This window comes from Somniosus microcephalus, chromosome 2 (assembly GCF_052327205.1).
Source record: "Somniosus microcephalus isolate GS21.2 chromosome 2, FLI_Smic_1.0, whole genome shotgun sequence".
NCBI classification, from domain to species: domain Eukaryota; kingdom Metazoa; phylum Chordata; class Chondrichthyes; order Squaliformes; family Somniosidae; genus Somniosus; species Somniosus microcephalus.
The window spans coordinates 194,937,993-194,965,433 of record NC_140988.1 but is presented as its reverse complement, the minus strand read 5'-3'; the positions used below and the strand labels follow the sequence as shown (position 1 = coordinate 194,965,433).

Sequence of the window (27,441 nt, the reverse complement as noted above, 5' to 3'; positions counted from 1 at the left end):
GTTGTGGATTGTGTAAATTGCTGCCTTGTTAAAAAGAGATGGCAACTCAATGTGGTAAAATAAAAGGAACACATGGACTACATAAAGCATTTCAGTTGAACTAGAGTCAATCGGAAAGTTATACACAGCATCCCCAATTCTACTCAGGCCGTCCCTATTGGATATCATATATAATGGAAGCAAGTGGGAACAAAACTAGAGATGATTCCTCAGGCAAAAAATTAAGGTATGACAGATGAACACAAACAAATGGACAGAAATGGAAAGACATAAAAAGAATAGACACACAGAAATTGTAAATCACAAACACAAAAAGTACTGGATAAACAGAGACCAAGAGGGAAATAAAAACATGAGTAAAATAATACTGACAACAAAGGTGGAAGGAATACCAATGTAATGAAGTGATAAGCTGCCAAATTGCATCAACGATCATTTGAGCAATCACTCCACTACCTCCACCAAATGGCTATTCTTCTGGACAGTCAGCAGGCTAGTTCAAGTGCAGTGCCAAATGAAACTGCAGGTCCTGATTTGAATGAGAAGCCTCTGGGCTGGATTTTCCTGTCCGGGGCGGGTGACGCGTTGCGACCCCGCTGCTGACTCTGTCCCGCTCTGGAAAATGATTTTATGTTGATGGGGCTTGTTAAGCCCGCCCGGCGGGTTTGCCGGTCCAATTAGAGGAAGCGGGTCTGGTGACGTCATTCATGACACATCATCAGCCGGTTTCCTTAAAGGGATCCATGGCCAACTTTCTTTTAACATTTGTGCTCTCAGTGTTCTACAGCACTAAAGTGCTGCAAACACTGACAATCATTGCACAGAGCTGCACCCAGGCTCTCCCATGACTCCCTCCATATGGTTATGGAGGGAGTCACAGCACACAGGGATGTCCTCTTCCCTTCTGATGGGCGGAAGAGACCTCCCCAGGAGACCAACACATCCTGGTTGCACATTGCACAGGAGGTCACAAGCAGGGATGTGGTCAGGAGGAAATGAGTGCAGTGGGACAAACATTTAAATGATCTCATTAGATCACGAAACATTAGCACAAAGCCACACTCAACCTCATCCTGCTGTGCCTCTCATCACATCCCCATCACTCTGCCTTCCCTACCCTACCCCTGCACATCATTGCTCACACCAACTTACCTTGCACCTCCACCCATCCCTCTCTCTCTATTTACATTATCAAATTCCCATCTCACTAGCCACCCCTCACACTCACCCTCATCCTAGTCCAAGCATACCATCTAACAACACACGAGTGCAGGCAGTTCGGTGTTTTATCCAATACTTGTGTAAAGTTTCTGTTAATGTGCTGTCAAACATTGAAATCTTTATTTTCAAAACTTTGCGTTCTTGGACAGATTTGTGTGCACCTTAGGAAATGGCTTTGTGAGTTGCAGTGAATGGTGAGACATAACGGTACCCCCCGCAATGGTGATGAGTGTGAAAGGAATGGCTTGTATATTGTAGGGATGCTTTATGGTGTTGGTGTGTGATGGTGCCAACCTGGTGCATCATGTGGCAGCCAGGGTGTACAGCTTCAAGTGAAGTAAATCTGGCCATGGTGAGGCCATCTCTGGCCTCCCAGGCAGCAATGTGCTCGAGTGCTGATACCCTCTGTCCCGTGCAGCATCAGGTGATTGTGGAGAAGGTTGGTGTTGTTGGTGCTGCTGGTGTTGGGGCTGATTATGGTCAGATTTTGAGGACCATGGTGAGACAGTATAAAGGACACCCATGTTGATGGAATAGATGGCAGGTGAAGTAGAGATGACAGAAGCATTCTGTCAATGATGAGAGAGTTCTTCCAATGAGGTAAAACTGAACGGAGAGTAGAAATGGAAAGCCTGCAGAATCTGTGCTGGAAATGGACTGAGAAACAGCTTGTGGTAGTGGAAAGTGATGATCTGTCAGGTGGGAGCTTTTACTGTACATTTGAAGCGGTCAAATAATCAGCTGGAGCAATGGCCACTGAACTCCCGCCTCAGGTTGATAGCCGTGGTCCCCGAACAGCATGATTCCCATGGCCATGAAGTTAAAGTGAAAAGGTAAGTTAAAAAAGCCTGTTAATGATCAGTCAACTAGATGGTAATTGGGTCACCCACCGCTGCCTGTCGGGTCTGCTCAGCGCTGACAGACCCAACATTAGGAAAGGCGCATTGCCGCGGGTTGACAGCGGGGTGCATACCCACTGTCAAAAATATAAAATTTCCCACCCGACCCGCCACCGATCCCGCCCACTGACCTCCCGGAAAATTTCAGCCAGATGTTTCCCACCCACAGCAAGCCAGATTGAGAGGCTGGCTGGCTCTGGGTGGGTAGGCCTTCGGCACTAGGCCACACAGAGGAGGGAGGGAGGGATCATGTAGGGGCCAGGGTTGGCCGGAGGATCCAAGGAGGGGTGGGTTGGGGGGCGGGGGATCTGGAACATCACAATCACAATCGTGGGTCGGGACCAGCACAGGTGGAGTCTCCAGAACAGCGTGATCGCGAACCGTAGGAGCAGAATGGGAAGGGGGTTGGGTGAGGACTGGGGGCTGAGGACAGCACAGGGGTCAGGGGGGGGGGGCAGTGTCTGAAGAGATCGGGGAGCAGAGGAGCAGCACCGGGGGGGTGGGGTTGGTTGCCTCGTGGGGGGCAATCGGAGGCCTGGAGTGGGGAGGCCTGGGGGGGGGGGGGGAACCAGAGGCCTGGAGGGAAAGGCCTAGGGGGGAATCAGAGACCTGTGGGGGAGGGGGGGGGAGAGACCAGGGGAGGGGCAGATTTGGAGGCCTGGGGGTTGATCAGAGGCCTCGTTGGCGGGGGGGGTTCTCCGATCGCGGTTAGGTAGGGACTCTTGATTCAGGAGATAATTGTAAGGGCACTTACCTCCTGGATCCAGCAGTCCTTGCCTTACGTTAGCTGGCGGGTTTTACTTGGTGTGCTAAACCCGACCAGCTAAAGTTAAATACAAAATGGAGTTTAAAGAAGAGGCTTCCAGTCTTATTATAATATTTAAATAGACGACCTGCCTCCTGGCAGCGGAATGGCTCCCCCCCGCCACCCCCACCGTCCTGCCTCCGTTAAAACCAGAAGTGGTGGGTTGGAGGCGGGTTCAGGATGGGATTCACATTCTTAACACTTTAACTGCCCCCAACCCACCTGTTTTTTAAGGTTAAAATTCACCCCAATATGTGCAAAAAAATTTACAAATTATCAAGACTCTTCATGAAATACAAATTATCAAAAATGTAAAATACAAAATTCAAGCTTGATATTTTGTTTCCACTGATGTCACTGAAATTATATTGATGAAGGTGAAAGGGTCTGCAGTCTCGTGGTTATGGTACTGGACTAGAATCCCAACGATTGTAAATTCATAATCACACTGTGAATTCAATAATTCTTTAATTTTTGAACTAGCAAATGGCTGTGAAAACTGCTGAATTGTCATAACAAACCCAACTGGTTCACAATTGTCCTTCAGGGTAGGGGATCTGCCAACCCTACCCGGTCTGGCCTGCATGTGACTATAGTCCCATGCTATATGGTTGAGGCATAATGCCCTCAGGGCATCTAGAAACAAGCAATAAATACTGCTCTGCTTCAGTTTTGCTGGAGGTACAGTTATACAGACACATTTGTGTGTTAGATGCAGTTTTGGATATGCATCAGTGTGAAAATGGGCATATAAGTCGGGAGTCAAATCACGATCTGTCCCCTGAGCGCACTGAAATGGAACGGTGTGAAACTCCCTCCAGAAGGCTGTTTCACTCACACTGGTTTGAGCTTGCACTGGGTGCAATATAATTCTAGCCAGATGCAAAGCTACATTTTAAAAGTTGCCCAGGCGACTACTTACTTTTCAACATGTGTAACATTAAGAGAAAGCAGACTATCTACGTCACCCAAGAAGCATAGCTCTGCACATGGGGCCAAGAATGCACGCACAGAATACTGTACTTTGTTGCTGACTTCAATCAGATCCATAGTGATGTGCAGTTGGCTGAAAACTGCATTCCACACATACCAGTCTCAGACAAGTAGCTGCAGTATAGCTGCAGTCCAAAGAGCAGTGTGAACAAACAAAGCAGAGTTATATGTCTGCTCACATTCATTCAGTTGAAGGTTTATTAGACGCCATTCTTCAGCTCCCAGACATGTGCAAAACTTGGGAGCTAATACTGCATGCTCACAATGTTCTAATACTACATTTTTTAATTACCAGGTAAAGGTTCCTGGTAATGCATGTAAACAATTAGGTGCAGATTTTAAAAATTGACAGATATTGAATTTAATTTATTTACTCCTGGAAAAAAATGTTGGGTCATAGTTTGAAGTAGCAAAGCCTGGAAGTATGGATGTTAAATTTAAATTGCACTGGATACAATTGTAATTCAGTGAGTAGATGGCAAAAGCAGTATGGAACCCTCTCCTCAAGGTGGTCATACACTGCTTTCCACAATTCGATTTACATTGAGACCAGTGCCCTGAAGCAAGTTATACTGCACTTTGTGCTCCCATGTCACACAAACACTATATCACAACTGCTATAAAATTGTTTTTCACACCAGCTATTTCCACTATCAAGCACTGTTACAGAAACATAAGTAAATAAGAGACAGCTTAGTCAAAGGTCCTTTTAGACCTCAATTAGCTACGATTCAACTTTGGTTCCATTGAAAAGGTGCAAAAATGAATCAAGGCTATGAAGCTAAAGATATTAATATAGCAAATGGTTTATTGATGCTCTTTCTGCAGTGAGATAGCAGAATTGCAACTTGTATCATTTGATTTACATCCAAAGAAATTCATATCAAACAACAAAGATGCTCAGCTGCCTAAAATTGTCTCATTTGTCTAATTACCTTCAACTTCCTCCACGCCTAGTCTATGAAAAATTTGATTGTCATTAGGTATCTCACTGTAATGACATTTATATATTAATAATTAACTATGATCTCTGTGTATATTTTCAGAACTTATTTGAAATACTCATCTCTTTCTTTCTGGTTATGAAGATTCATAGAATTTTACATGGAATATTTGGAACAGATTGGGGTTGTTAAGCTTCTACATAAATAGTATTGGTTGACTGAAGTAACTTCCTCAATTCCATCTCTTAAGAAAATTCATAGAGTAGTATGTATAGCTTTTCTTATATTGTGAAACTATAAAAAAAAGACATACATTACTACTAATATGAACAAAAATGTGATCCACAGATTTGTTACCTGAATGAAGAGTTGTTTAATTTGGCACAACAGGACACAAAATACAAATAAATACCAGTAGCCTGAAGTTATAATTTATGTAATTATAATTTCTCACTCTTGACTTGAAGCTATCTTCATTCTTTTGTTACTGAATTTCTCTGTCACATGAAGCACAGCACAGCATATTTATTTAACATCATGACAACAAAGAATTAAATATATATGATGTACAGCAGCATTACACAATGAGAAAAATTATCATTTATATCAAATGACAATATGCAAATCTTGTTGTTTTGGCCTAGCTGAATTATTATTGTACTTACTAAAATTAAATTAATGGGTAGAAAATTCAAGTTACTGATGCAGTTGAACTTTGGTGTTTGTATACAGGAAACATTGATAAAGCATGCCTTCTATTTAAATAGCTCCAAATGCATCAAAATCTGTAAGTGATCTAACTTAATGGAAGAATATGTGTAGCCACTGTGATATCTCATTCTCCATCTACACCCAGAATAGTAACAAAACCCAGAAATTTGCTTTGCCTGTTCTTATTATTTTAGGGAGAGTTAGAGGACAGCCTGTCATTCAACACATATTTGTAAAAAGTGACTGAGCTACGCTCATGTCCCAATATTCAATTTCTGACAAAGACAATCGGAACCTTAAATGCACTAGTCTCAGATACTATTAGAATTCTACTATAAATAGCATTCAGAATTTCAATACAAAAAATGTAATAATTAAGCCATTTGAAAACATTCAAGGTTGCGGTAATATTTCTATATCAAAAGTAAAACATTGCAAGACTGTATTTTAGGTATTTAAAGTTGGCTTAAAGAAGCCGTACTATTGAAGTTTGTAGAAAATTGACGGACTATAAAAGAAAATTCTCAGACCCTAATGTGCTGAATTCTTTTCATTCATCACAAACAGCTTTGCTATTTTTAATAATTTAAACAAATGAATGTCTTCTCCTAAATGTTTGTACATAGGAATAAATGCAGGGTCTAACTTGTGATTACCATTGTGTGTGGTCTCCAGTCCCAAGATGATGTTTGAGCTGCTGCTGTGTAGCTACTAAAGCAGCAAAAGTAACTGTTTTAGTGATCTATATAGTGATAAAGACATAAAGTCAAGCATATTTATAGATGTAAAGAAAATCTCTGGAGATTTATTTTTAACAGCGGCATTTACAATGTCTGAATTTCACCACTAATGATTGGCATATGGCAAAATGTTTCAAATACCAACACTGAAAAGAAATCTCAACAGATTTTTTTTATATATGCTTATCTCGCACTATACAAATATACTAACTGAACATGAATGTAGCTCAATGTAGTTGTCACTATGAACTAGATCTGTGAGCAACTGACCTTGTATAGTCATTCTTTGACTCTGAGAGAGACAGAGGAGCAGGAGAAAGGGAGAAACTAAACCTTCGTATCTTTTCAGTGAAGTGACATCATACAAGCTCAAGTACCCAAATTTCACATTCCTAATTGGCTGATTATGTATATAGTTCTGTATTGGCTCTGCAAATATATGCATTTTGAATAAAACTGGATAGATAAGTTATATTTATTCCCATTTACGATTTAAATAATTCAAAACTACTTCGTCTGAGGTTCCACGTTTCTCAAAATCTATTTTATAACATTCAACATTACAATTTTACAGAAAATCAATTCTGAATGCGCATACATTATCACAAGCATATGTGTATGTTAAAAATGCAAACAATATTCTGCACTCAAAGAGCTGATTTCTACCTTCTGAGCTACATTTAGACACTACTTTGGTAATTATTGCTTCTTACCTGCTTGCTGTACTTGTTATTGGTTTGACAGCTGTACTCAGAGCAATGGTCTGATTCAATTGAGATGTTGTCTCCTGTCCCTACGAAGGTATTGGCTGGTGGCAGTTCTTGCACTGCCTGATGTTTCTTCCCTGCAGTAGGCGACTGGGGGTGAAGCTGAACTGTTGGCAATGGAGAGCTAGATTTGTAATGCCTACCGAGGTCAGGACTCCCTGGTCCACCATTCATGGAGCGATAGCGTCCCATGCCAGGACTCTCTGTAAGTTTCTCATTCACACTGTCATATCTCTGTCCATTTGGTTTTGATGCTTCAACAGTCACAATGCTACTGTACAGAGGTTGTTTAGTCTTTTTGTTCTTTTTGTCCTTCTTGGGTTTCTTAGACTTGTCGTGTTGCTGGGGGGTGAAAAAGTCTTCTGGATCCTTTTTTCCAGCTTCATATCCATTCTTGGATTTTTTAGGTCTACAATATCTTGCCAAAACCACAACCAAGATGATTAAAATCACCGTCATGACGCCAGCAACAACCCCAATAACAATGCTAAGTCGTTGCTTGCTCATCTCATAATTTGGATTACCTGCAATATCTTGCTTCAGTGAAGTGCGAAGACTTCTAGCTATCTGAGCTTCCACTATTGTAGCATTGGAAACACTTTCATTCACAAACACGTGAACCATTGCCGTGGTATACTGTGAAGGTTGTCCACTATCATTAACCTGCACGACCAACCGATGTAGTCCATAATGCTTCTGGGTTAGCTTTCCCACCAAAGAGATCACACCACTGGCAGAATCAATCTCGAAAAGTTTAAAGGGATTTCCTCCCACAATGCTGTAGTTGAGGTCAGCATTGATGCCAGTGTCTCTATCTGTAGCGAGGACTGTAGCCACTACCGTTCGTAAATTACTAGAAGGGGGTAGCAGAGTGTAAGATGCATTTTTAGGGAAAGTGATAGCGGGCGCATTGTCATTTTCATCCATGACATAGAGCGATACCATAGCCGTTGAGGACTTAGGGGGCTCTCCACCATCGATGGCTTTCACTTTGAAAGAGTATGTGGTCTGCTGCTCCCTATCGAATGACATGGTGGAGTAAATGGTACCCGTGTCATTGTCTATGGAGAAAATGTTATTGTCTTCTTCAATAAAGAGACTCAGCTCCGCATTCTTCCCTTCATCAGCATCCATCACAGTGACCATCCCAACAGGGCTGTTGGGTGGCAAGTTTTCTTTAACGTAAAAAGTAAAGACATCTTGCATGAACCTGGGCTCGTTGTCGTTCGTGTCCTTCACCTGGACCAGCACTGTGGCGCTGCCCTGGAGGGTGGGGGTACCTTTGTCTCTCGCCACCACTTTGAATTGGTACCGTTCCGTTTGCTCCCTGTCCAGAACCAGGTTGGCTATGATGGCTCCTTTGACCGGGTCGATGGAGAACATCCCGGCGGCAGAAGGCTCCAGCGAGTAGGCGATGTCAGCGTTTTTACCGTCATCGGCGTCCGAGGCCAGCACCGTGGCCACTTGGTCTCCGGGGGAGTTGTTCTCGGGGAAAGCCACTTGGAAAAGCGCCTGGGAGAAGATGGGCGGGTTGTCGTTGATGTCGGCAACTTTGACGAGCAGCGAGTTGTTGCTGGAGAGGCTGGGGCTGCCCGAGTCCACCGCCACGATCACCACCGAGTACTCCCGGACCGACTCGTAGTCCAATGGGGCCGAGGTGTGCAGGAAGTACTTCTTCTTCTGGTCGCTCTCCGACTCGCTGGCCGGCTTCAGCTGGAACGGCACGTCGCCCACGATGGTGCAGGTGACCGCGCCGTTCTCGCCCTGGTCGCGGTCGGACACCTGGACCAGGGCGATGGGGGTGTCGACCAGCACGTCCTCGGCCACGCTGGCCACGCCGCCCCGCAGCACGATGCGGCCGATCTTGCGGATGTCGATCAGCGGCACGTTGTCGTTCTGGTCCCTGATGCTGAGCAGCACGGTGGCCCGGTCGCTCTTGGGCGGCTGGCCCCGGTCCTTGGCCACCACGCTGAAGCGGAGCTGGCTGACCTCCTCGCGGTCGATGCGGTGCAGGACGCTCAGCCAGCCGCTGGCCTCGTCCAGCCGCAGCAGGCGGCGCACCGACTCGGTGGCGGCGCCGAAGACGTACTCGATCTGCCCGTTGACCCCGGTGTCCAGGTCGGTGGCCCGCAGCTGCAGGATGGGGGTGCCGGGCAGGCTGTTCTCCGCCAGCTCGGCCTCGTACAGGCTCTTCTCGAAGCGCGGGCTGTTGTCGTTGACGTCCGAGATGAGGACCCGCAGCAGGGCCGAGGAGGAGCGGGCGGGCTGGCCCCCGTCCCGCACCCGCAGTGTCAGCTCGTACGAGTCGCGCAGCTCCCGGTCCAGCGCTCCCTTGACGATCAGCTGCGGCTGCTTGTCGCCGTCCGGGGTGTCGGCCACCTGCAGCTCGAACACGCTGCTCCTGCCCAGCGCCGCCTCGCTGGCCAGCCCGGACTCCGGCCGCCTCCTGCCCGCCGTGCCCCCAGCCCCGTCCCCCCAGCCGCCGCTCCGCCGGCCGCCCTCGGCGCCGTCCCGCAGCAGTTCGTAGCGCTCGATGCCGTTGCTGCCGAAGTCGCGGTCGGTGGCGGTGGGCAGCAGATAGAGGGTGCCGACCGGCCGGTTCTCCTCCACCGTCAGGGTCAGCACCGGCGACGGGAAGCTGGGCGTGTTGTCGTTGATGTCTTCGATCATGACTTTGCCGTCGTACAGGTCGACCCAGCTCTGAGCCGGCCCGATGACCGACACCTCGAAGTCGATGAAGCACTCGTTCTCATCGAATATCATTTGGCACTGCGGCAGTTTCTCGCGGTCAGTGCGCCGGCCGGTGGTGCTCAGCTCCCCGGTGATGTTGTCGATCTTGAAATACTCCGAGCCCGACTCCAAGCTGAAAGTCACCTCCCCTGAGTCCGTCACGATGCCCAGGTCGGTGGCCACGTTGCCGATCCGGACGTCGGCCGGTCCCTCCTCGGTGATCCGGTACCTCAGCGCCTGTTTGGCGGTCACCAGCACGGCTGCGGTCCGCAGCAAAAGCAGCAGCGGGACACAGAAAGTCATCGCTCCGAGAATCCCCCTCCGCCGATTAATCGCGGCGATCTCTGCTCAGGTTGTCGGCGTCAACTGTCCGTCAACACTCAATAAAGTAATCTGCAAAAAATATAACCAGCATCCAGACTCACACACATCGCTGTAGTTTTCACCCCTTTTAACATCCTTTTAACTGACTCTCTCTATTTCAGTCAAGCGAGTGCTGCTTTCAGAACAACAAGACAAAAGAAGAAGCATTTAGTAAAATTGATCACCTGAATCCGTTAGTGCTTTGGACGTGCCTTTGGAGTCACGCTGTTCCAAGTTTGCCCTGCATCCGCAGTTAGTGTTTCTTTACCTGCATGGTGATGGTTACTGTAAAGTGTGTGTGTGTGTTTGTGTGCAGCACTCGGAGTGCCCCAACCTTGCTATTGCAGTCTTTCCCTTTCTCTTCGCACTCTTCTATCTTTTTTCTCTCTGCCCGTCCTGCCTGAGTCAAGAGGCAGCTACTGAGTGGCGGAAAGAGGTCTGGAACCCGGTCAGAAAGTTGAAAGGGCGGTTGTAAAATTGCGAACGCGATCCGGTTTCCCGTGTCGTTGAAGATTAGACGAGCAAGAGTCCCGCAGAATAAAGGTTGCAGTTAATGACTTTCGTATTCAACCCAGAGAACTGGTACAAGGGGGTGAGCTGCCAAGATGCGTCTAAATGCGGACACTCCTCTGGATTGAACGTGGATTGGGAAATCCTAGTTGATAAAACGGAAATCCGAATGAGAGCAAACTGATTTCACGATGCGGATCTTTAAAACGAACGACGCCTGCAAGTGCATTGCTTCTGGATCGGGTCCGAGCAGTTGAATAAAAAAAAATCCCCAATTAAAGAGTGAATAGGCTGCAGTCCTTTGACAACAGCAAGTTTTCTTATTCCAGTCCCTGAAGTCTATCTCAGTTCCCTGACGCAGTCCTTTCTGTGGTGCTGAATCCTTCTCTTAGAGAAAAGAGTCCTTCCTTGTTATTCGATTAGTCTTGGTCTGCTGAGTAGTTCATTGCTATTCCTGCGGTTGAAGTTGGGTTTGTCTTTCTCTCCCCGTATAATTCAGCCTTCTGTATTCAGAAAGTAGCTGCAGGTTATAGCGCAAGCCCGACTCCAGTGCCGATGTTTCTCAGAGGATCGGAGTCTATAAAAGAGTGAATGTTCTCTTCTCTCCCTCGGGCTGGAGGTCTGTAATTCCGCTCCTTCCCCTTTTATATCTGCATGTTGTTAGCTGTGAATTCAGGTTAACAGCAGAGTTCCGATTTCTCTCTCCCTCCCTCTTTCGTATGCCATCCCGCTCAGAGTGTGGGTGAATGTGAGAGTTTTCTGACTCATTTGAGGTAGCGTCACCTACACGAGTGAAAAGGAACTGAAGCACGGTCAGGAAATGCAGAGATTCCTCTTTCTACATCATCCATCTCTTCCCTCATTTGCTTCCTTTTACGTTTGTCGCTTCCTTTTTTGTGCCGTTGCACTTATTTTAATACAACGTTATTTTCCAATTAAACATGTTACTGACATTTTAAAATCTTTCCACATTCTCTGTCTATTTTCTCGTATTGTGTGCATTTGGCTACGTATCTTGTCTGCAGTTTAAGCCAGCACATTTTCAGTTTCTTCTCGAAAGTATATTATTTGTATAGAAATATGTACACATTAGCATGATTATTTTTAAAATATGTCCAGCTTACCCTGTAGATTCGAGGGAAGGTGTGGTTTTAAAATTCGTCTTTTATTCAGACGCAGCGTGGTATAAAAAGCTCGTGTGTGTGTTTAAGACCAAGGTTGAATGCGAGTTTGGTATCGTTAAATGGTATTTTTTAAGAAGCAGTTTAATTTTCTTTGTAAGCGTGATAAAGGGCGTGCTTCCCGTTGCGTTTCCCCATTTACCTCAAATGCCAAGGTTAAAGTCTTTGGAATATATATATATATATTTATATTTGACAAAACACGTTTTAACAAGAGAAACCTTCGGATTTCAGTCAAACTGACGGAGCTGGAGCTCCCATTATTTTTTGCGGGTGAAAAGTGCTGCATTTGCAGCGGTGGGTGGCGCGTCGCCGCCGTGACTTCTTTAAGAGAGAGTGCGAGAGGCGCTCGGAGAGGGGCTGTGAGGAGATGGACCTGCCGGACGAAAGTTGACTGGTTTCTTCCCCCGCTGTTCCCGGGCTGAGCTGGAGGAGCCGCGCCGACCGCAGCCCGAGAGCGGCTGGAGTGCAGTGGGTCTGCGGCAGCACTGAGCAGCGCCTGCGCGGGGAGGCGGGGGGAGGGTAGCACTGGTGACAGCGAGAAAGTGATGACAGAGACAGAAAAATACTGGCGATGGCAAGAAGAGCTGACGAGAGAGAGAGCGGACCGAGTGTGGAAAAAATAGGGAGAGAAAAAGAATCACCTGGTGACGAGCAGGTTGGAAATCAGCATATACCCCCTCATCAATTCTTACTTCTGATAATTACAGCTTAGCCGGAGTTGTTTTTTTAAACAGAAAAGGCAGCTTTAAGCACGTTTATTATTGTGTGAAGCAATCTAACAACGTAGCTCGTGATGCTGCTAATCGGTTCAGAGACGATTTATTAAAATCAGTGTCCTCATTTACATATCAAAGAAACTTTTCGGTTCGATTTACATTCTTATGCATGAAAAGTTCTGGGCAGGATGTTGAAGCGGCACTATCAGTGAATCAGTTTTAATTAAATGAGAAATACACACCAATGGCTTTTTGAGCTGTTAGTGTTTAACACAAAGCTTTAGCAAGGCGAGTTCTAATGCATCGTATTTTCAACTTTGCGGTCTTTGATATACAGTGGAAAACTCCATCTATTTATAATTGAGTTTAAGCTGAAAGGTTACATTATTATGCAGCCAAATCAACATACACTATATACAGCCCTGATGTGAGCAAAATCCTGTAAGTCCTGATATATGCAAATTGAAACCAAGTTCCAATTTAGCTGCTTACAGCGAGCTCTGTTTTCCAGTGTGTTGTCCTCACAGCTGAGCGCAAGGTTCATGTTGCTGGCATATGCCTTGCAAAATTAAATCGTTAGTGCCCGTGTGCAAATTTTTGTGAGCACACAAGTAGGCTGTTAATGTCAAGGGCAATAACATATTTGAAATGATGCATTAATTTGTTTCCCAGATTTGACCACTTGTTTGAACCCTTGCACCAATTTTAAAATTCATATCCATAGCTAGTAATAGTATAGTTAGTTCTGTTGCATGCAATTTTAATGTTCCACTGTGATGTATAGAATGGGTTTTGGCTATTAGCATGAACCACTGCGCTATTTTTTCTAATATAGGTGTGCAGAATATTAATTTATGCTATTTTACCTTAAAATATAAATATATACCTCAAAGCTTCAGATTTTAAATATCTAATAATTTACATATCAACGTATTAACAAAAAGTAATAATTAAACTATATTAAAAACATTTCAGATATTATCTGATGGCTCAGTAAGTAAATGCATCGCCATGTGACACAGAACAGTACAGATCAAGAAGAAAGAACGTTGTGTCAGAAATATGTGCACCTTACTTGGTATTATCAGGAAGTCTCCAGTGTTGAGCCGCTGCTTGTGTTGTTTTCAATGCCCCTAGGTTAGCAAGGGGAAAAAAATCAGCCACGTTCTAACTCGATTACAAACTTGATAATGTATTTGCGTGTGTGTGAACATCAGATGAGGAAAAGATCAGGACAGGACTGTGGTACCCTGTATTGTTGAATAATCATCAACACTAATTGTCTAGGCCAACACATGAACAATGGCCCCTTGGATAAGTTCTAATGATTTCTAGCTTCTGTGGAATGTACCACAGCAAGAGTCAGTGGTGTCAGGAGAGAAATTTACAGAAAAATATTAAGATTGTAGTTACCTTGTCTGAAAAAAACAAATGTAATGTCATTTTTGGTATAGGAGCCAAAGGGGGGTATACACAATTAAATTGTTCTTGTCTCTCTAATACCAGGAAAGATGCACATATATCTGACACAACGTGCTTTCTTCATTGCAGTTAGGCACAAATAGAAACCTGACAAGTGACATTTCAGCCTACCCGTAATTATAAGTATCTTATCTGCAATTATAAGCAGGTTGGAGTTGACCTTTAAGTAGACTATTTATAGGAAAGGAATGTTTTAGATTAGCAATGTGTTGTTTCGTGGTTCTGTTTCCCCCCCTTTAATCTGCTTAATTTGTTTTTCTTCATGAGCAATGTAAGAATAAGCGGAAAATAAGGAATGTCAGCCATTAAAGTATAGATAAAGCAACAAAAGCATTTATATAACAGAAAAAAATTAAGGTGTGCTAGAATTTAGAACAACACGACAGATAAATGTGTGCCTCGGCTTCCAAACATCTTACGTCACCATGCTCAATGGAGAAATCCGCCTGAAGCAAAGGGTAATCGGGGTTGCTACTTGGTTAGTTTTTCATTAACCCAGCTGTTTTTGTTTAGAAATGATCACTTTTTTTTGGTTGACAATATTAACCAGCAACATTATGAACATTTATTTTTAATATTGTATGTTGAAGTTAAACTGGCAATGGGGGTAATGCCAAGGGAATTACTGGGTAATCTGGTGCAATTAGGCAAGCTCCTGCTTTTTGCTCCCAGCTGCAACAACAGGTCAGATATAATACAGGCTAGCTGTAGGATACTGTGTTTCAGATAAGCACACTCTAATGCACTGGTGCAAATTTTCCATTTCCCATACCAGCTATCCTTTTGGCCTTTTTGAGTGAATTGTGAATGCTGAATTTGTGCCAATTAATGCAAAATTATAAGTAGTTTTTGCTGTAAGCTTGTACCCATCAGAAAAAAGGCTTCTTAAGAACTTATGGCTGACAGAGAGAAGCAACATTTATGAGTCCAGTCTGAATTCCAAACCAGGTCCCAAAGTGCTTGAACTAATCCCCTTGTTTCATGATTCTTATTTATAACTGTATCCAAATTTGATTTTGCATACAGCTATAATGTGTCCTTTAAAAATGCAAATATATAAAATGTTCTAAGATTGCAAAAATATTTTTTTCGATTTTTGACTTTATATAAGTATAGATTAATGCCTGAGTTATATTATTTATACTGGTATGATACAAGTAACATTTTTGGAATTTGCAATCAGGCAGCATGGAATAATACCATCGGCACACACCACTTTTGAATAGAGAAAGCAGATCAGCCTCCAATTTCTGATCAATCTGTACCATTAGAAAAGAGACATCAAAGTGTCATTGGAAACTTTTTTTAACCTTTAATTGTCAGTTGGCTTTGAATGGTTTCCATTAATAATAGTCAATATGCAATGGAAGTGATGTGAGACCACAACAACAGTTTGCATTTATAAAGCACCTTTAACATAGTAAAATGTCCCAAGGCACTTCACAAAAGTGTTGTCAAACAAAATTTGACAGCGAGCCACATAAAGATATAATAGGACAGGTGACCAAAAGTTTAGACAAAGAGCTAGATTTTAAGGCTCTTCTTAAAGGAGGAGAGAGGGGTGGGGAGGTTTAGGAAGGGAATTCCAGATCTTAGGGCCTAGGCAGCTGAAGACTTGGCCACCAATGGTAGAGCAATAAAAATTGGGGATGCACAAGAAGCCAGAATTGGAGCAGTACAGAGGGTTGTAGGGCTGGAGGAGGTTACAGATATAGGGAGAGGCAAAGCCATGGAGGGATTTGAAAACCAGGATAAGAATTTTTAAACCTACAGTGTAGGTCAGCGCTCACAGGGGTGATGGGTGAACGAGACTTGGTGTGAGTTTGGATATGGGCAGCAGAGTTTTGGGTGAGCTCCAGTTTATGGAGGTTGCATGATGGGAGGCCAGCTAGGAGAGCAGTGGAACTCTTTAACGTGTGCATTTACACAACAGTTATCAATCTTAAACTAGCAGCTGAAGCTTGGGTTTCAAACAGGCAGAACCATGTTACATTTTTTGCCTGGAACTAACCATCCTGCCCTGGATACAGACACGTGGCTCTCTCTCATTAGTTAAAAATTTAAATGTTTAGAGTGGTGAACATTTAAATTAAAGTCAGATAGGTTTTATAAAAGTACTCAGCGTCCTTTTAAAGTAATGTGAGGCTCCCTTCTCCAAGTGATCTCACTCTGCTTCATTCTGGAGTTAGACTGGGCCTTGACTCATCATTTACACTGTAAATTTAGTGTTAGTGGAAGCTGATTTCTACTTTGCACTAATGCTAAACTTGCAGTATAAATATGCCTTTAGTAATCTCCTGCCCCAGTAAATTGATGCAAATTCAGCACAGTCATTCTGCAGGTATACTGTGTAGTGTGTTCAAAATACTTCACATGAATGAGAGACAGGGTATAACTGCAGCATTAAGCTAATAAGAAAATCACTGCTTCTTTTGTTTTCAACTCCTTAGCAAAACCCGAAGACTCAGATTAACAATCAATTGTAAGTGTGGAGCTGATATATGCTATTCCTAAAAAAAAATTCAGTGCGTATATTGTCAAGAAAAGCATGCCAACTGAACTCAGTATTTGTGGATTTAGTAAGATGTTAGAAACACCTGCTACCTGATTACACAAATGCAGTTTCTGCTATAACCTGGATACCCTCATTAATCATACTGATGCAATTAACAGACATGGGAATTTTTATATTTATTTTTTCATTAATGAAATACAATAATTTATTATTTCAGTATCATGTAAGTTTTATGTAAAAGTACAGCTTTTGCGTAACTGAATAATTCTGAAAATAAAGTATGTGGTCACTGTTCTGAAACTCCAGGAGATCGGCCCATAATTAGAAAACAGCTGACTACACACAGCAGCATGAGCATCGAGATTCTGCCCAGAAAGGCACTGAGAGTGATATCGTGGTAAGTTACAGGGGCAAATGTAGAAAATTATTGACTGTTGTGTCAGAATGATGGTCTTTACCCATGATTAGTTTATTCAACTGAAAATTCTTCAGAAAACTTTAAAACGACAAAGATCGACATCGATTTGTAATTGATTTCAATCAGTTATCTTCAAAAGTATGAAACCTAGTAAATACTAAGAAGCCTTTTCTTTTGTGCAATTATAAACCTTCAGTACTTAAAATGTGATTATATAATTAAATAGAGTAAGAAAATCTTAAAACAAAATGTATGCTTATATCAGAGTTCCAACAAAATAATTGAAATAATATGCAGTGGTATAAAAAGCAGTAGTAGGAGTATATCAGTATAATGGTACACAGATTTGGTAAGTAAACTGGGATTTAATACTACAATAAAGATAGTTGGATGTGGAAAAGAGAAGTAGAAATATATAAGTATGACTTTTAATGGATAGCCATAACGTTAATAATTTCAACCTTATGCAATTTGCTGCCCTTTTGAGTGACGCATGCTGTAATCTCTTATCTAAATTCCAAGAGCAGGACCTTTACAAGGTAGCTAAAGCTCAACTTTATTAACTTCTAGCTTTAAAAGCACTAGAGACTTGTCTAAAAATGTAAAGAGCCCAAAATGTCTTTAATAAATATTTATTTCCTAAAGATATAGTTAGTTTTCAAACATACATCCCAGTTTCCTGCTTGTATGATGGGCATCATTGTCGAAGCAAGCTGCAATTGTTACAGTGGGGGGGGGTGCGAGGAAGTGAGATTCAACAACTTTATCATCATTTATCACACTTTTCATCAGAGATTAAATCTAAGTCAGGAAACTTTTTTAAAAAGTCCTTTATAAGTAAGCTGTGTACAAGTTGTGTAATATTTCTGAAGTCTTTGGTGGTTATAGTTGAAGTGACATCAAAGGCTTATCCATGGACCCCAGTAACATAATCACTTTCAAAGTCATGTTATCATCACTTATCTTTTTGCACATTTTTGAAAATAAAGACATTTGTGATATATGATTGGTGAAATAACACTGTTGTTAAGGAGAATTTCAGTACTAAGGACTTTGCAAAGACTGTCGGGATACTTGACATTAAAACTGGATAACAAGGGGCCTTGGGCTCGCACGTACGCAGGGTGAGATAATTGCCAGCTGCAGCTTGTTTTTGGATTGTGGTTACCTTGCAAGAACGGACAGTCTGGAAACAATGGTTTTACTTCTGCTTCTCCTGTCTGCGACCAGAGGCCCAAAAGAGTTTTAACATATGGCCATCGCTTGTTTCAGAATATGTAACCGTTTGCTTAAGAATAGATAACCGTTTTAGATGTCACGGGGTGTCGCTAGGATTATGTAATCAACCGTCTAAGTTGTTTTGACCTCTGTATAAAAGTAGGCGGCTTAAGTGTACAAAACGAGAAGTGTGGCGATTGCACACCGGGTGTATAGCTGCTTCTCCCAGAGCTCTGCAATAAAGCATTCTTTTACTTTGCCATTCACTCGTGGTCAGAGTTTTATTTGACTCCAAAGGCTTCTGTTGGGATCGTGTCGACCTAGAATATCACCTGGTCCACGTAGCCCCAAATTAGCTACAACACTGTCATTGTATGGCTAGTCACATCTGTACTGATAAAGCTATGAAGTTTAGTTAAAAAGAGTAATAAATAGCACAAAATAAATAGTAAAAGTTTGCATTACAGGAGATATGGTATCTGCTGATGTGTAAACTTACCTTGCAGCTAACTTGATAGAGGTTGAGTAGAATTTTCAGCGCATATTCCTCCTAGCAGTAATAGGCTATTTTTGTACTACACTAAATATGTAGTACCAACACTAATTCAGCAGCAATGGAAGTATTTATACTGCCTGTTCACTTTGCTGTAGAGGTTATATTCTTACTCAGATACATACACAGAATGCTACTTGCTGTCCCCTGATTGGTTTATTTAAATTATGGGGAGCTGACAAGACAGCCATCTGCTTTTAATCAGCAGAAATTGAAAGGCTGTACCAGCAAAGTTTGAACGAATGTTTTAAAAAACTTATGTTAAAAAGTGACTGTACGGTCAATGCAATTACACAGCCACTGGTGGGAAGTAGGACAAGGTGAGACCACCTCTTGAAGTAATCTTGCCTGCCTCACATCTTCAACTCTGCATTGGCCTTTATGCATCAGTGCATAAAAATAGCAGCATGGTAGCAGCACACAATGTGCAGCATAAGGATAACATTAACATCTGAACCTGGCCCAAAACTTCAAAAATATAGTGGCCTAGAAATTGGGCCACTTACTGCCATGAGTTACTGCCGTGATATGGTCAAAAAATTGCGGCCGCCACTCTAACGCCTTTCTCTGCCCAAGGATCTGATGGCTGCCATTTTGGTGAGGGCCTTAGCACTGCCGATAACAGCACTGGCCTTGGAAACGTAAATGACGAGAGGGTGATGTCAACGCTACCTCAGCGAACTTCGACCTTAGCGCTGGGTCCTAAGGTCATTATGAAAATCCAGCGTTCAGCAGACTGACAGAGACATTGTCAGCACCTCTGAAACGGACACACACATCTTTCAGGTAAGTTTGCATTTAAGCTTCTGGACATTTTTTTATTTTATTAGAAAATGGCTTAGTGCAATAAATGTTAAAAGTTTTTTCAGTGTGCAGGGAATGCTGCTGGATGCTTGCAAGGCCTCAGATGATAAAGGAAAGCCTCTGAGCAGACAGAAAATGCTGGAAATATTCAGCATGTCAGACAACATCCGTGGAGAGAGAAACAGAGTTCACATCTCAGGTCGAGATGCTGCCTGACCTGCTGAGTATTTCCAGCATTTCAATTCAGCCTTCTAGCATGCGCTCATTGAGGGAAGAGGAAGATGCAGAAGAGGAAGATGCAGAAGAGGAAGATGCAGAATAGGAGGAAGCAGAAGGAAGGATGCAACCCAGACAGACCCTTTCTGGCAGTGATATCCAGTCATCCGCCTGTGGTACCAGTGACCACAGTGCCAATTTGCCTTTCAGCATTTGTCCCACACCTTATCTTCACTCTGTTACTGACCATCACAGCATCCACTTGGCCACAATGCTGAAATAAAAGCCACCACAAAGCAAACTTTCCAATCCAACATTGTACATCTATCCATCCAACATATTATCAAGAAATCAACTCATCTCACTTATTCATTCCCTTAGTGACTGTCTTTTGTGTTCCTTTGCTTAATCTACTGATGTCACACACTGCTACTCCAGTGGCTGCAGCATGGCTGGTGGAAGGCTGCTGACTTTCAGTGGGGGACACTGCAAATGGCCATGCTGGTCGATCTTAAGGATCTGCTGGCTGGGAGTGTCAAATCGAGTGACAGTGTTTCTTCTTCTTCATTCTCCTCTCCCTCTTCTTGGTCAACCACTGGCTGCATTTCTTGGGTGTGTGAAATGAGGAAGGCACAAGGGTGGAGTTATGGTGAGGGCAGAGCGGGAAAACGAGATGCATGTGAGAAGGAGGATAACATGAGGATACCAGCATCTTGTATCCTTTCAGCCCCACTGCTGCCAAGGGCTCAGCCATGCCCCTGTCAAGAATGGCTGATGCATTCACTGACCTTGGCCACTGGTCTGAGGTCATAAGAACATAAGAAATAAGAGCAGGGGTAGGCCACTTAGCCCCTCGAGCCTGCTCCGCCATTCAATAAGATCATGGCTGATCTTGGGCTCAAAGCCACTTCCCTGCCCGCTCCCCTTAATCTTTCACTCCCTTATCTTGCAAAAATCTGTCTATCACCACCTTAAATGTATTTAATGACCCAGCCTCCATGGCTCTCTGGGGCAGAGAATTCCACAGATTTACAACCCTCTGAGAGAAGAAATTCCTCCTCATCTCAGTTCTAAAACGACAACCCTTTATTCTGAAACTATGCCCCCGAGTTCTAGATTTCCCCACAAGGGGAAACATCCTCTCTGCATCTACCTTGTCAAGCCCCCTCAGTATCATATGTTTCAATAAGATCACCTCTCATTCTTCTAATTTCCAATGAGTATAGGCCCAACCTGCTCAACCTTTCTTCATAAGACAACCCTTTCATCTCAGGAATCAACCGGGTGAATCGTCTCTGAACTGCCTCCAATGCAAGTATATCCTTCCTTAAATAAGGAGACCAAAACTGTACGCAATACTCAAGGTGTGGTCTCACCAATACCCTGTACAGTTGTAGCAGGACTTCCCTGCTTTTCTACTCCAACCCCCTTGCAATAAAGGCCAACATTCCATTTTCCTTTTTGATTACTTGCTGTACCATCATGCTAACTTTTTGTGTTTCATGCACAAGGACCCCCAAGGCCCACTGAACTGTAGTATTTTGTAATATCTCTTCATTTAAATAATAATTTGCTTTTTTATTTTTCCTGCCAATGTGGATAACCTCGCTCTTTCCCACATTATACTCCATCTGCCAAATATTTGCCCACTCACTTAGCCTGTCTATATCCCTTTGCAGATTGTTTGAGTACTCTGCACAACTTGCTTTCCCGCCCATCTTTGTATCATCAGCAAATTTGATTTCATAACACTCGGTCCCTTCATCCAAGTCATTAATGTAGATTGTAAATAGTCATGAAGCTTCTTTGGGCACTGGAGCCTGGTGGTGGGGGTGACACTGCTGGCAGTGACAGCCTTGGTGATCTGGTCCCACATCCTTCTTACTGGTGGGCCTCTTGGCCACTGTGGGTAGAGGACCTCTGTTGCAGTGTTGACCCCCTGCACAAAGTTGGAGTGCTGCATGCGAGATCCTGGTTGCCCCTTCCCTGGCTTGTTGCGCTATTTGTGTTAGTGTTGAAGCACTTTACCCATTTATTTAGGTGCGGAAGGGAATTCAGCTTCAAGAGCTGATGACTTCCATTTGGGAATTCTTTTTAACGTTAATTTTTTTTAAGAAGGCAGTTCTTGAGGGCTAAAAACTGTATAGTTTTACATTATTTCAGAAGGCATTGCCCCTTTAAGAAACCAACAATGCTTTATGAAATGGCAGCCTCGCTTTCAAAGAGGGTGTTCTTGCTGCAACGACGCTTCAGCAACTCTACATTGGAGCCTCCTGCCAGGATCAACACCACCAGGATAGCGTTGCATGGAAAGTCAAGCGTTGGGCTAATGTTAATTACTCCCCAGTGCCAATTTTTTGGTCCTGCCAATGCCACCATTTTCGGCGGCTGTTAACACTCAGCCGCGGTGACACCAGTAGCTTTTGTAGCGGTCACGAATTTCTAGGTCAGTGATAGTACTCCTTGGAGTCACATTTAACATGCTGAAACCAGCTTTAATGGGGCAGTAACAGCCAGCCACAACTTTCACAAGCACCTACCACTGAGTCACTGAAGAGCCTGCTTGTTTTAGGTGGTAGGCCCATTTTCATATGCAAATCAGGTTCCTATGATGGACATGAGGCCTGATTGCCATTTTTGGATAGATCTGATCAGAACATGTGCTGGACACTCTCCGAACAATGTCATTGCCGATAAAGCCGAAGAGACCCTGAAAAGCTAAACTTTAAATTATTCTCGTAGGACCAGGAAGAGTGGAGTGCTTCAGCTGGGCTCCACAAAAATAATCTGGGCCACTGCTGCACTGGGCTCCCCACCTCTGCGATTATGACCCCGCCCCCAGACTAATCTTGCCTGAATCTGATGAGTTGCACCCACAGATCACTGGTTCTATTTAAATGAGGCCCAGGCCTCAAAATAGCACTGGCCTTTTTGCTGCTGGAATGGGCAGGCTGCCGGTACACTCCACCAATCGGCTGCCTGAGTTAAAATCAACCTCATAGTATTAATAAGGTGCCTGTTTGTACATCATCAGAACTCTGTGCAAACGCAGCTAGGATTATTTAATACAAACATACAAAATGGACAGGCAGGAGATGACCAGCTGGTCCATCAAGCCTGTCCCACATCATGATGGCCGGGCCATTATAGCTAAACATTACTTTCCTCCCCCGACCTTCCGCCGACCTCACCCCTACCTCTGCAGCCATGTAATCTCCTGGGAGAGGCAAAAAATCCAGAGCAAAATCCTAGGGCTAATAAGGGAAAAAATACTCTGTAAATTTCCACTCCAACCCCCCAAGGTGATCAAAACCAGTTCAGGAGATTACATGGACCAAATGTTACCTATAAAAACACTTAGCTTCTATATGATTTGACCTCTGCCCCAGTCAGGAACTGGTCCAGCTCCCTCTTGAAGCCATGTTATTGTTGGGGCTCATTTTAAACTAAACAAGTACCACCATATTAAAGGAATCAGTTAAATTTAATAACAAATCGCTAAAGGTGCCTTTACATTACAGGTTGGGAATCACAGCAACGTGATTTCCATTCACGCCAATGCTAAACTTGTGGTGGTGAAGTTTGAGTCTTCCTGCTTCGCTTAAATGGGACGCTAGTGCCCCAAAAATTGCAGGAAAGACTTTTTGTCCTGTTTCTGTCAATGGTGCTGCTGGTGCCATTTTTCTGGGATTTAGGTTTAGGTGACCTGGGCAGCCACCTGAGCACAGGGGTAGGCTAATAATTCTATGCAAATCGGGGTCCAATGACATGAATAGAACCCCAGTGCTACTTTTGGTGGCTAAAATGGAAATAGCGACGAGGGGTGGAACTGTTCAGCAATCCTTAGCAATAAAGGTCAGAATCGGCAATTAAGAGCCTGATTAAAGGAACAAGCAACTGCAGACAAAAATGGTGAGTCCTTCTGAAATTCTTAGTTGGGTGGTATGGAAGGATTGGCAATTTCAATACTGAGAGGTGTTTTGAAAATTTTGGGCAGAATTTATTCTTTGCCTTCAGGGAAAGTGACTGAGGAGTGGAGGAATAGGAGTGATTCTAACAACCTAATTGTGGGAACAGGAGGATGAGGAAGTGGAGAAGCAGCATAAGTACCAACAACAGGAGCAACAGCAACATGATTGGCAAGGAGAGCATGCTGGAGCTGCAACAGGTGCTATCAGAGCAGCACATAGGAAGGGGGTTGCGTGCAGCCAGCCCTACTCTCCACATAGGATTACATAGGATATACAGCACAGAAACAGGCCATTTGGTCCAACAAGACCACGCCGGCGTTTATGCTCCACATGAGCCTCCTACCGTCTTTCCTCATCTAAATCTATCAGCATAACCCTCTATTCCCTTCTCCCTCATATGCTTGTCTAGACTCCCCTTAAATGCATCTATACTATTCATTTAAACCACTCCCTATGGTAACGAGTTCCACATTCTCACCACTCTTTGGGTAAAGAAGTTTCTTCTGAATTCCCTGTTGGATTTCTTGGTGATTATCTTATAGTGATGGCCTCTAGTTATGCTCTTCCCCACAAGTGGAAACATTCTCTCTGTATCCACTGTATCAAAACCATTCATAATTTTAAAGACCTCTATTAGGTTACCCCTCAGCCTTTTTTCAAGAGAAAAGAGATCCAGCCTGTTCATCCTTTGCTGATAAGTATACCCTTGCAATTCTGGTATCATCCTTGTAAATCTTCTCTGCACCCTCTCCAGTGCCTCTATATCCTTTTTATAATATGGCAACCAGAACTGTACTCAGTACTCTATAGGCTGAGAATTTAATTGAGGAGGCGGGATGGGTGTGGGACAGCTGGTTCCGGGTTCCGGTCCCGCTCCCAGCTGCAGACGTGATTTTCCCTTGATTGGCCTTGTTAAGCCCGCCCTGAGGGCTTACCAGCCAATTAATAGGAAGAGGGTCTGATGACATCATTTGATGATGCATCATCAGTCGATTTCCTCAAAGGGACCACGTTCACATGGATTTTGACAGTTGTTCTGTCTGTGTTTGACAGCATTGAGGTGCTGCAAACACTGACAATCACTGCACAAAGGTGAACGCTTGCAACTAGGCTCTCCAATGATTCCCTCCATATGCTTATGGAGGGAGTCAAAGCATGCAGGGAGGTTCTCTTCCCTTCCAAGGGCAGAAGAGACCTCCCCAGGACACCAACTTAACTTGTACCTCCGCCAAACCCTCTCTATCTACTTTATAACTTTCCCATCTCACACTCACCCTCACTCTCATCCTACTGCAAGCATACCAAATAACAACACACAAGGGTAGGTACTTGAGAGGTTTAGCCATTGTCTATGTGAAGTTTCTGGTAATGCGTTGTCATGCAGTGAAATCTCTTTTTCAAAAAGTGCCCCTTATTGGACAGACCTGAGCGCACCTGAGTTCCAGTAATTGTTCTGTCATAACTCCCCCGCGCCCCCCCCCCCTGCTATATTGATGAGTGTGCATGGAGTGGCTTGGACATTAAAGGGTTGCTTCATGGTGCTGGTGTGGGATGGTGTCATCCTGGCACATCGTGTGGCAGCCAGGGTTTACAGCGTCAAGTGAAGAGAATCTGGCCATGGTGATGCCATCGCTGGTCTCCCAGCCAGCAATTTTGTCTGGGGCTGATGCCCTGTGTCCAGTGCTGCATCAGGCGATGGCAGATGAGGTTGGTGATGTTGGTGTTAGAGCTGATCATGGAAGGATTCGGAGGACCAAGTTCTGATTGTTTCATTGGCTCAGATGTTGCTGGAATAGATGGCAGTTGCAGGTGAGATGACAGGAGTGATCTGTCACTGGTGAGAGACGTTCTCCCAATGAGGTGGCACTGGACATAGAGTTGGATCTAAAAACTTGTAAGCTAAAGAAATCGCTATGGGGGAAAATTGGGTCGCACCCACTTTGGGGCGCTAACTTCACCGGGGCACTACTTTTAGTGCCCCGAAAAAATTAGTGCCCTTGCACCCGAAATTCACTGGTAGCACCCCAAGAGGGAGGCGGGGCGCTACTGGAAGCACCCCGCCTCCCTCTTGGGATGCTGCGAGTGAATATCATGGTGCTACGTGCCACAGTGCCACGGTACTGCAAGCCTTCCTCCCCTTATTAAAGGGGAGGGGCCTAGTGCAGCGCGACCCGGGGCCCAGCTGGGCCACCAGGGATCGGAGTGCCGGGCTCATGGAGCACAGCAGGCACCTTGCGGGGGGGGCTGCACAGAAGGCCGTGGTCAGCAATGGGGGCAGGTGCTGGCAGGTGGCCAGCAACACAAATGGCCGCCCGGCAACTCCTCTTTAATTTGCGCTGCGCTGGCCGCACGTAGGCCCCCCTGATCCTGTCGGACATAGTGTCCGCGGTAAGTCAGGGGGCACCACCGAAGATCGCGGCCGGGGCACTGCACACGCCGATGACATTATCGCCGGAGGTGCAGTGCCACGGGGCACTAATGGTTACCGCCGCCGCGAACCTCCTGCTGAATTTCGCGGGAAGTGTTGGCGGCGCCGCTACCCTCCCGCTGAATTTCGCAGGAGGTGTTGGCGGCACCGCGGTCAGGCGTTAGTTGCTTTGCGCCCCGTTAGCTTCCTCTTAGGGCGCTAACGGGAGGCGCAAATCATCCGAATTTCCCCCCCATATGTATTAAAAAATGCAGTAACCAACATTTTCTGCGCTTTGAAACTCACCAGCTGCAACATGGCATCCTTGACACCACTTCTGCAGCTGTCAGCTTTTCAAAAAAAATCAAAGCAGGCTCAAAACATGCCAGGTTGAGCTGGCGTGTTCCCCGAACAGCGGGTAACCATTCGGGGAGAGGGTAAAATTACAAGTAAGCCTCAAATACTCTTAAATTGGGTCTTAACAAGCTGAATTGTCTCCCCCACTGCTTGGTGTCGGGTCAGTTCTGCGCTGACAGACCCAATACCTGGGAGACTCGCGTGGAGGCGGGTTGACAGCGGGTTTCCTACCGATTTTGACAGTGGACCCGCCTCCAAACCCGCCTCCTCAGCACGATTAAATTCGCAGACTAAGTGTGGTCTATCCAAGGTTTGATACAGGTTTAGCATAACTTCCCTACTTTTCAATTCTGTAGCTCTACAAATAAACCCTAGTGCTTGGTTTGTTTTTATGGATTTGCTAACCTGTGTCATAAAATTTAGTGATTTGAGTATTTGCACTCTGAGATCCCTTTGTTCCTCTTCGCCACCTAGACTCGCACACTCCAAGTAATAAGTGATCTCCCTATTCTTCCTACCAAAATGTAATACCTCATGTTTATCTGTGTTGAACTTCATTTGCCAATGATATGCCCATTCTACAAGTTTATTAATGTCCTCCTGTAATTTGTTGCAGTCCTCCTCAGTATTGACCATCCTCCCCCAATTTGATGTCATCCGCAAATTTAGAAATTGTGTTTTTGATTCCAAAGTCTAAATCGTTAATATAAATTGTAAACAACAGTGGTCCCAGCATTGATCCTTGTGGAACACCACTACCCACCTTCTGCCACTGTGAATAGCTACATTTTACCCCTACTCTCTGCTTTCTGTCTTGAAGCCAGCTAGCTATCCATTCTGCTACTTGTCCCCCGACTCTGCATTCTCTGATCTTAATCATCAGTCTATTATGCGGTACCTTATCGAAGGCCTTTTCA

The 27,441-nt window shown here is 44.3% G+C and overlaps 1 protein-coding gene and 1 long non-coding RNA gene across 6 annotated transcripts in view; one reads left to right on the top strand and one right to left on the bottom strand.

Annotated features, from left to right (window-relative positions):
• pcdh7b (protocadherin 7b) overlaps window positions 1–12,393 on the bottom strand; it is a 589,810-nt gene extending 577,417 nt beyond the window's left edge. For 4 of the 5 annotated variants that reach the window (XM_085968259.1, XM_085968270.1, XM_085968264.1 and 1 more), the window contains exon 1: window positions 7,027–12,393. In XM_085968259.1, coding sequence (XP_085824385.1) covers window positions 7,027–10,113 — 3,087 coding nt within the window. In that variant the 5' untranslated portion in view covers window positions 10,114–12,393. Of the gene's footprint in view, window positions 1–3,063; window positions 6,316–7,026 lie in introns of those variants that run through there. The other variant, XM_085968278.1, reaches the window with a different exon arrangement.
• A 30-nt stretch (window positions 12,394–12,423) lies between these two features.
• Window positions 12,424–18,482, top strand: LOC147123175 (uncharacterized). Its single transcript, XR_015073763.1, has 2 exons — window positions 12,424–12,522; window positions 16,887–18,482. It is a non-coding gene; the product is annotated as an uncharacterized LOC147123175 (long non-coding RNA).
• Window positions 18,483–27,441: the final 8,959 nt, after the last annotated feature.